This window comes from Apis mellifera, linkage group LG3, assembly GCF_003254395.2.
Source record: "Apis mellifera strain DH4 linkage group LG3, Amel_HAv3.1, whole genome shotgun sequence".
Lineage (NCBI taxonomy): Eukaryota > Metazoa > Arthropoda > Insecta > Hymenoptera > Apidae > Apis > Apis mellifera.
Window position 1 is genome coordinate 3287965 of NC_037640.1, and position 10303 is coordinate 3298267.

The 10303-nt window shown below is 30.9% G+C and overlaps 1 protein-coding gene and 2 long non-coding RNA genes across 5 annotated transcripts; 2 read left to right on the plus strand and 1 right to left on the minus strand.

Moving 5' to 3' along the window:
• Positions 1–153: 153 nt before the first annotated feature.
• LOC551458 (leucine-rich repeat-containing protein 20) lies at positions 154–7045 on the minus strand. 2 transcript variants are annotated; one of them, XM_623850.6, is made up of 4 exons: positions 6308–7045; positions 1683–1826; positions 1338–1505; positions 154–1253 (listed from the first exon to the last, which is right to left on the minus strand). In XM_623850.6, the coding sequence occupies exons 1-4, from the start codon at positions 6462–6464 to the stop codon at positions 1090–1092; spliced, it is 633 nt and encodes a 210-aa protein (XP_623853.1). In that variant the 5' UTR covers positions 6465–7045; the 3' UTR covers positions 154–1089. The 2 variants fall into 2 exon arrangements, with proteins under 2 accessions (XP_623853.1, XP_006558466.2); XM_006558403.3 differs by lacking the exon at positions 6308–7045 and adding an exon at positions 2424–2563.
• LOC102655152 lies at positions 3045–5552 on the plus strand. 2 transcript variants are annotated; one of them, XR_001702324.2, is made up of 3 exons: positions 3045–3059; positions 4095–5381; positions 5482–5552. It is a non-coding gene; the product is annotated as an uncharacterized LOC102655152 (long non-coding RNA). The 2 variants fall into 2 exon arrangements; XR_001702322.2 differs by lacking the exon at positions 3045–3059 and having other exon boundaries at positions 3585–5381.
• A 1210-nt stretch (positions 7046–8255) lies between the features above and the next one.
• Positions 8256–9709, plus strand: LOC102655173. Its single transcript, XR_003304448.1, has 2 exons — positions 8256–8435; positions 8512–9709. It is a non-coding gene; the product is annotated as an uncharacterized LOC102655173 (long non-coding RNA).
• Positions 9710–10303: the final 594 nt, after the last annotated feature.

The following is a 10303-nucleotide window of genomic DNA, read 5'->3' on the forward strand; positions in this document are numbered from 1 at the left end:
AAATATAACTACTAAACCAATATAACATAATAAACATTTTTTTTATAATATTAATATGCAAATCCAACATATCCGTTTATTATTCTTTTTTATATTTTTTTTTTTTTCAATCATTAAAAGGAAAGTGAATTAGAGGGAAAAGCAAAGAAGAAGTGTATTTCTTAAAGTATATTATAACGTTTCGCGGACAATTGACTAGATCAGAAATACAGAGCAATACATTCTGATACTTGTTGTGCATATACATAGAACTACATTACAATTAGTATATAATACAATTTAATACATTTTACATATTGTTTATATAAATTAAATACAATCGTTCTTGTAAAATTCTTGCACGTATCTAAGCAAAAAAAGAAAAAAAAAAAATCATGAATTTTTATATATTATAAACAGTATACTGAATTTATATGTTTTATTTTCTTCTCTTTCTCTTCAATGCTTTTATAAAATTAAAATTTATGGCGAAGATGTTAGCATTAGATCGCCTATAAATTGGCAGTCGTACGATTTATTATACAATATGTACGTCGCAATATGTCAAGTCCACGCATAAAAAATAATAAAACATATCTTAAATATACAGGATACTTATTTGGAGTTAGTAAAAATATAGTAGTAAATCGAATCGACAGCTCGCAATGTTATATGTACTTACATGGATCACAGCATTGCGTGGGCCAAATGAGCGAGCAGCAGAATAACATCTAAAAAAATCCACACGGTACAAAACGAGAGTAAAAGAAATGACAATCGATCGCTATCCACGAGATCAATAAAAAAAGTTCCAGGTACGCGGCAAATCTATCTTTAAGTACAGATTATGAAAATCATCAATTAAAGAATATACTATTTTCTGATCATTTTTGCCGCTTATCGTCACACCTGTTATCGCTCAGTCGTATGATATTTTATTACTGTACAAAATACTTGCTTTTGTTCTTAATTCGCTTAACAATATGTTAGCGAACTTTCGAACAATTTCAGTCAATAATAATGGAAGCAAACTACGTCCAAATTGGACGATTATTCGACGATTAACTGCTTTGGCAGATTTTATTGTTTTCTTTGAGCTATAGATTCATTTCAAATAGTAAGATCTTCCCATTCTTCAACTTGTCGAGGCGTTAATTCAATTTTAATTCGGGTCAAAGTATTGAGTAAATCGTGCATCCTTGCTGTTAACGGGTTGGCTTGAAGATCAATAAATTCTAACGCAGGAGCATGCCTGAGTCTTTCGATATCTATGTCTAAAAAAAAATGGAAAGTATCGAAATTATAATATTTATGGATTATTTTTTATTTCTTATATAATATAAAAAATTAAGATTTACCAATGATGGAATTGTTGTTGGCAAGGAGCCGCTTAAGTTGCGGTATCCGACATGTAACGGGTGGCAAAGCAATAAAAGTATTATGTGAAATGTCCAACCTTTCTAATGCTTGTAATTCAGCAAGTTCCTCTGGTAGTTTGCTCATTTGATTATGACTCAGGTTCAAGTCTAGAAACGATTACGTGTTTGAATTTGTTTGAATTACAGTGATACCTTTCAGCTAATAAATAAAAAAAAAAAAAATAAAATAAAATTTTTTCAAATAATTGAAAATAAGATTATAATAAAAATGATTAACAAAATAATTCAATAATAATTTGATATTATTATTATTAATTAACTTACCAGTGATCAATGAAAATTTGATTGCAAATTTTGGTGGAATTTTTGTTATTACATTTCCAGATAGATTACATCTTTTTAATTCTGTATGTCTCATTAAATGATAAACTGCATCAGGTACTTGCATCAACTGGCATTCTGATAGATCTGAAAAAATAAAATATTATAACATTAATAAGTATTATATAATAATTTTGTTTAAGACATGAAAAAAAATTTATTCAAAATTTATTTGTAGTAAGTTAATTGACATGTTATATATACATTTCAAAAATATATATAATTTTTATAAATAATATACTATTAGATACATATATTTTTAATCACATAAAACATAGTGATATGTTCAATTTTCACAATTGGAGCACATTGTATTCATCCGTATTGTGATCTTGACAGATCAGCTGTCGAACTGGGTCAGTGTATCAATATTTCATGATAGAATTTTGTTCACTTTTCAAATATTACCATTGTTCGGTAATCTTAAAATTGTATATCAACTTCAATTCAATTCATTAAGTAAAAACTGCACTCAAAAAACGGGAAATTTTAATAAAAGTACACAATTTTTTATAAAACCCGCGATGCACCTGTAGCAGCAAAAACTAGGTCATGAACTAGATTAAAGTATCTACAATAATAACTTAATTTAAACGAACTAGACAAATTTTTACAAGAATCATAATATGATTAGTTTAGTAAAGTATTTTCTTAAATATATATATTTTTTGACAAATGATTTACCAAGATTGTTAGTTTCTTGTGCATCTTCGCAGCGCAAGACTACTCTCGTGACGGCGTTCGCCATCTTGCTGAGGCAAACTGACTTAAGTTGGACGTTTCGCCACCTTAATATGAAACATTTATTTTCGACGAATTTCAGAAATAAATAGTACTTGCTAAATGATTTTGGCATTCATTCTACTTTCAGAAATTTGTACTGCGACATAATGACGTAGAAATTGAAGACAATAATATTCGTAAAATATATTTAATATAATTTGATATTCTAAATAACCATAAATTTTTAATGATCAATTAAATTTATCAATATTTAATTTGAATTTTAATAAGCATCGAAAAATTTTTAAATATATTTCAGTAATGTGAAAATAGATGCGGGATACTCGCTTGTTTGGTATTGCGCTAAAATTTTTGTCGCCATTTTTCTGGCGCCTGCGCATTTAGTTTTAACTTTGTCAAGTTTTTCTGTGATTCAAGTTCAATATATTTTTCGATTTTATATTATTTAAAACATTTATATACGATTTAAATTGATTAATTTTACTGTTGAAACAATTGTAAATAAAATATAATCATTGATATAATATAAAATATAATATATATATTTCTATTGTAATTCAATGGATACAGATACAGGTAGGTGCCAAATATTTGAAAACTTCGTTACTCTATCTTTTCAATTAACTTTTTTATATTTCTCTATAAATTTTAATAATATATTTTTTATAATTCATATTGTTTAAACCAAAAGATTTTTAATATTATTAAGTGAAATATTCGACTATGTTTTATTGTTTTTAGTGACGGTAACTTTTTATATTTTATTATATTATAACTTTTTACTATAAAGTAGTAAATGGCTTTGGTAGCAAGCTACCATTTAAGGTTACGTTTCCATACATGGTGGCGCCTTACGTACCTGTATTCATGTAGCACACAATGTATATACACTCGTATTTTATCATGTGGCTATGAAAATACACAATATTGTTCATATTTTTCACGCAAAAAATAATTTTTAATATTAAAAATTTAAATATAAATTAGTAATATAATGTTTTATAAAATAAGTGTGTTAATTTTTTATATTCATGCATCTATACAATGAAAAATTTGAACAATATTTTATTTTTATTAAAAAAAAAAATAATGGACAAAAAATATATATATAATAATTATATTATTTTATTACAAAAAAATCGAATTTGAATATATTTAATTATTAAGTAACTGTTTAGTAGTTCATTAACACTTTGTCGTGGATGCATGTAAAAAAGATCAGGAAGAAGAAACGATTCTTAAACGGTATGCAAAGCGCGAGCATTTACTTTGCTAGGACTTCGTGACGATTCACTATTCCGAGATTGACCTTTTGTGCACACGACTGCCTCCAAAACGTGCAAGAGATCTTTCCTATTGACGAACTGTTGAGTCACAGATTGATACATGGATATATCACACAACAATTTCAATAGTTAACATAAAAATGTGAACAATCTTAAAATAATATTTTCAAAAATGTATATATATATATAGCATAAATTTAAGATAAAATTTTACGTTTATCTGTACTATTGTAAAAAAATTAAAAGAAATCAGTAAATTTATATAATTTCTCATCACTTATATTACTTACTATTAGAAAATAATAAAATAAAATTTTTCTTCTAGTACTCAAATAATTTGGACGATATAATTTCGATTGTACTCATTAAGCTGTGTTCACAAAAACAAAATATGCTCACGCACGAACAATTTGCAACATGTTCGGATCGATGAATAGCTTAAGGAACAAAGACCGGATACGAAAGTTACGCAACACAATGTTTATCCAACCAATTATCTATGCTAGAACCTGGAGTGAACATTTCACTTTTATTCGAATTGATGCACGAATCACACTACCGTGATGAGGAACACTACCACCTGTTACGTATACTTGTCTAACATGTTGTATTAACAATTATATATTCTTATATATTTAATAAGTTGATGTTATAATTCTTAATACACTATCGAAAAGCAATTTCGTGTCAATAAAAATGAAAGAAAATTTAGAAATTATTAAATTCAAGATACTTTTAAAAAATACTTTTATTCATGTTAAATTTAAGGAATATAATTAAAATTAAAATTAATGATAATTGATAATTCCTGATAATACAATATATAGATTGCAATCAATCATTCTCATGGAAAATAATATTATTAGCCCAGCAAAAAATATTTCTTCTCGAAGATAGTTAACAAGTGTTATTACAGAGACATACATTCGGACGTAGAGTGACTCCTTGAATGTGTGGCTGCCAAGTGCCTCTCGCTCTCGTTTTCTCCGCTTCAAGACTTTCGCCAGTTACCGATTAGAAATCTTATGTTTATTTTTGACGGGTTAATAATAGTATTTTTTAATCATGTTACAGCGAAAAGGAAAAAATTACTAATACAACCAACACAAAAAAGTTGGAATAAAACAATTAACAAATAAAAGAAGAATAAAAAGTCAAGATTGATCAGATAAGGAAAGATCAAGTTAAGACAAAGCTGGATGAAGCGACATTAAGGAAGGTCTCAAATCTATCCGGATGGACGGATAAGGCAAGGACTGAGACCCGTTCTCTCTTCCAGATTGAATCAGGAAGCGAATCGCGTGATGCTTTGAAAGCAAGCATTGATGTAGAAGATATCGATTGATTCCTTGAACTGTTTTAAAATTCCTTCGCAACAATATCTACTGAAGTTAATTTGTCACGGTAGTCTGAAAATCTAGCTCGTCAGTCGAAACAACGAATCAAGGCCGGCCAGAAACACGTATCAAGTTGCCAACTGTATTAATCCTCTAATCGAACGTATTCTAAGGTCGTTTAATGGCACATATCTATTAATTTAATTGCACGTAGTTTATCTTCTCCCCTGGAGACATAACAATTAATTATCTCCACGTGAAATAAGTTCTTTATGGTTTGTATAAACAATATAATTTATATTGCAAACGAATACCAATTATTTATTATTTTATATTTCTATTAATGAAATTATTTTTATTTTCTGTACATAATAGAGAATTGAGAATTATGGAGAAATTGAGAGAGTGAATTATATCAGAAGAATAAACCAATGTATTACAAGAAATTTTAATTGAAGCCAAACTTTAATTGAGCTACGTAAGACTTGTGGTTCATTTGTAAATTGCACGTTTACTTTATTCGAAGAAAAATTTAACGAAATCGATTAACAAGAAATAATCTGTCGATCAAATACAAATCTACTTTAAAAGTGATAAGGAATCAGAGGAGATGACGAAAAACGATTAATCTGAGTTAAGTTTTCACAAAAAGCATATTCAACTTTTGTATTGTTCGATATCTTATCTAAACTTTTATCATCCGTGACTAAAACTACGCAGTCCATTATACGGATTGTTTTATTTCCTTATTTTTTTTTTTTATCGCATAATAGATGCAAATCCACAACAGAGCTATATCCCATAAACTTTATGGGATATATAATTGAAACATAAATATTATTCAACAAATGTTTCGACATGTTTCTTTTCCCGAATGAAATCTTCAGCTGAGCGAAAGTGTAATACCTCAAACGCGGAAAGATATCGTACTGTAGAAAGTATTAAACGCGAAGGAAACAATTACGTTTCGCCAACCAGATTTTTATCCAGTTTATCGATACAATTTCGTTTAGTAGAAAAGATGCGTCGCTTATATACTTTTTTTTTCTTATTTTTAAAACTATATACGTTATTTTTTAAAGAAAAAACTGTATTACTTTCTACAAACAAAATCTTTCTTATTCAGCAATTTTTGTTTAACGTTCTTGGACCAAGAAATCAAAATTTTATCGGTGTTGATGCAATGATAAATTTGACCTACCTAGATTACAATTGTCCTGCGCCTCTTCGCACCGGGAAACTACCCTAATTATCGCCCGGCCTGCCAATTGCACACAAACAGCCATAGCCACGTTTCTCTCTCCTTGTTCCTGAGAAATTTCTTCCATATCGTCTCCATTGTACGCGGGTGGTCTCATCTCTTCTGCTTCTACTATGTACTACTACGTCAAACGTGAAAGATCTTGCGAAGTTTAAAAATGAAATAACTTTGCTCTGAATTCTGTCTATACGAACGAATCACTGAATCCCTTCCAAGTTTTCCAAGTTATCGTCAAACTTTTTTTCACAGCGACGAAGAAGCACACGCTTTTACCGTTTCTTCCTCAAAGTTATCGATAGCACCCTCGATTCTCTCTCCACCTCTTCTCCAGACATCAAGAAATTATCATGTTTCGAGACGCAAGAGATACATACACAAAAGAGAAGATTTGAAATGCACTTTTTCCGACAAGGTAAACTCTCTAAATCATAAATTTATCGTTTCCAAACAGTGAATCTCTTTAGCCCCGTTATGTTTTATTGAGGGAACGATAAAAAGTTGGCTTCGAGAACATCGACGAATCGATCACGTCGTAAGACAGGATCGTTATTTTCCTCGATCTTTCACAAAACCACGAGAGATTTCCGCGATTTTCTGTTTTTTCCGCGTTCGAGAATCTGTGAAAGGTAAGCGGGAAAAAGTATCGCAATGAGAGTATATTTGAGGTGACGCTGGCTGGCACTAAAGTGCACAACTCCACGCGGTGCTATTTAAGCCCTCGTCGCGGGGTCTCCCACCAAAGATGCATCTCGGATCAGCTGACTACTTTGTTTCAACTCCCTCCCTTTGTTTGAAAACAACTGTAGAAACCACTACGCATATTCACCGCCAGGTGCACTCGGCCTGCAACCTGTCGAAATTGGTGTTAGAGTTTTCACGAACGTGCGGCTCAAGGTTCCCCGTTAACAGAGCGGCTGTGGTTTTGTTTCAGTGTCTCTCCACCTCGTTGCCATTGTCCTGAAGAAGGAAAGGAAGACGGGGATACATATGTGCTTCAAACGGATCTTTTCGTCGGATCGAAACTTGGTGGACTTTTCCGCGTTTAAGAGTCGAATTGCGTTGAACGCGGCATTGAAGTATTCCTTCAGTACAGAAATAGGCAGATAAATGCAACTACTCGAAGGTCTTTCTGCTACACGCGGCACACGACGGAGTAAATCTGCGAATTAAGATTGACGGAAACAGGAAGGGACCTGTACGCAGGGAGAAGCGTAATATTCGACGCACAAGTTCTCGCGGATGACTCATCTAATTGCACGGAGATGAGATTCTTTTGATCGTGGCTGCACTCGAAAGGGACCTAGATTTCGTGCGTGTAAGTTTGGAAAGCGTCGGCATGATTTATTTCCTGCCGACGAGCTCGATTACGAGCTTCCAAATTCTATTTCTCTTTCGCCTTTTTTTAATTAATTCCAAGTTTCTTTCATCTATAATTCATGAAACACGTTAGAATGTTTAGATATCGTAGGAATATAGCGGCGATACGATTTTTCATTTTTTTATACTTACCACACTTATCCATACGCCCGAATCCTCTTATGCAATTACGATATCGGGTCGGTGGGAAAGTAATGTCGGTTTCGTGAGTATAGAAATTAATTAATTTATCATTGTATATATTCTTATATACGTTTTTCAAATTGTTTGAATTTTTTGTTGTATAGTTTCTTAATAATTCTTTTTTCTTTTTGTATGTTTCTTAAGATATTTGCTAATTATATTCATTCATACTTTTATCATTCACTTTTATAATATTATTTTGTATACAACTTGAAATTCAATTCAATTTGATATATTGTTTATATTTACTTCGAAGATATGATATATCTTTTTTCAGAAAAAATTGTATTTATATCTTTATTTAAATTCATATGATGAATTTTTATGAGCGACATAAAAAATACAAATTGTTTTGCATTATATTGCCTGTAAAAAAACAATTTGCATATTAGTGTTTAAACATATATTGCAGCATATTGATTAATTAAAATACAAATTTATTGAATTTCGTATAATTCAATGATACTTTTACTCGATAAAGAAAAATTTGATATTATATAAAATAAGAGTACGTACAAATATTTTTTTTTTTTTTTTTTTAGCCATTGTATAACTGCTAAATCTACATCGAGTTTTAATTTCAGACGAGAATAGAATATTTTATAAAATAAATTTGAGCTTGTTTATCTTTACCAAAATCAAAATCGATATAAAAAGGAAGTGGAGGAAAAAAAAAAAAATTGTACAGTGGATTAAGAAATTATTATACAACTGCCTCTACTGGACGATTCTTCGATTCGATCTTCTGGATATTTTATTCGTTTTATTTTTCCTATGTATATATAGTATACATAGATTATATATATATATATATATTTGATCGTGTCGTTATATAAATGTGCAATTAGTGGCGCAGCTCGTGCGAACGAGGAAGCGAGCGAAACTAGCAAAAAATAATCGTTTTAAAAATATATTTCTATCCCGCTTTTAGTTCGGTCAAATCTTTGTTCGAGTAGTTCCGTTCACCTTTTCATTCGTGTTCGCGAAATATTCACGTCGTCCAAAACCAAGGTCAAAAATACGACGAACCATTCGTTCGGCACGATGCCTACTGCGCCATTGCAAATGCTCATTATTAGCTATCAGATCGATCTTTTCCAGCGGATTTCTCAGATATTTTCTTTTTTTTTCATTTTTTTGGAAACGGCACGATACAAAAATGTCCCACTTGACAATTGGATTGTGGCACAATTTGATTGTGTTAAATTCATCAAATCATTGAAAAAAAAAAATTTTTTATAATATGGGGTTATAAAAATATAAAATTGATCAACCAAATTATATTCTTGTTATTTTGTCTTATATTTAATGATAGAAATTTGTTTTAGTTTTTTCTGATAAAAAACAATATTGAACATTTTCCTTGGTAAAAAAAATATTCGAATCAAAGTGTACAATACAATTGATCATTTCTTAAGTGACAAGATTTAAAAGAGGAGGCTGCATATAGACACGTACATCGTCGCTATAATATTATCGCCGCGATAATAAACAGCGATGAGCATCTGGAAGAACTGGCAAACATTTTACTTTTTCAGAAAGGAAGGAGAACATTGAGTACGCGTGTTGGCTGACATCGCGAGATCGAGAAACGTATTCACATTTTCGCTACATTAAAACAATATATTTCTACTCCTTTCTCTCGAAAGAATCTCATATTCATACAATCGCACGGTATTCTGAAAAAAACGAAATCTTTCTGACTCATCGTTACCGATCGTGTCGAATGTTCTCATTTAACAGCAAAAAGAAAAAAGAGAAAAAAAAAAAAAGAGAAGAAAGTACATCGAATCTATCTCTATCATCTCGAAAGCAATCGCGAATAAATGTGCGAAAGGATCTCTTTTTTTCTTGATAGGAGATTTTTTTTGCTCTCCATTCATCGTAGAGCCTAGTATCCCAACAGGGATAAAATGTTTATACGATTCTTCGGTATGTTTGGCACGTGGCCAGAGGATACTGCGCGTGCATTTCATGGACGAGAATAGATTTGCGGGCCAAAATCCCCCATGACTTCTTAGTCGTCGTATTCGTATTGACTCTTGCATGAACATACGCGAGATAAAAGCCACGCTACATCGCGCAAGATCGATGCACGCGATCCGTGCACGTGTATGCCCTCTCCTTCTCTATTGCCTTCACGCGATTTCATTTTTTTCCTCTATACATCTCTATCCATTCTCTATACATACATATTACAATATATATGTACATATGTACCAGTGTAAAGAAGATTTTTCATAATGTCTCTTAACCCAGTCTGCGCCCAAGTCCAATTCATTCTTAATCCATCCATTTTAATTTCGTAATTTCGATCTCAATAATAGAAACGGAACATCGATATGTTTATTTTTTGTCCTTTTTTTTAAATTTAAC

Excerpts from the sequence above, each read along its gene's own strand:
- LOC551458 (XM_623850.6), bottom strand. The coding sequence starts at position 6,464 with ATGAGACCACCCGCGTACAATGGAGACGATATGGAAGAAATTTCTCAG. Across the intron at positions 1,827-6,307 it reads GCAGGACAATTGTAATCTAG|ATCTATCAGAATGCCAGTTG; the intron begins GTAGGTCAAATT and ends TTATTTTTTCAG. Across the intron at positions 1,506-1,682 it reads CAAATTTTCATTGATCACTG|ACTTGAACCTGAGTCATAAT; the intron begins GTAAGTTAATTA and ends AATCGTTTCTAG.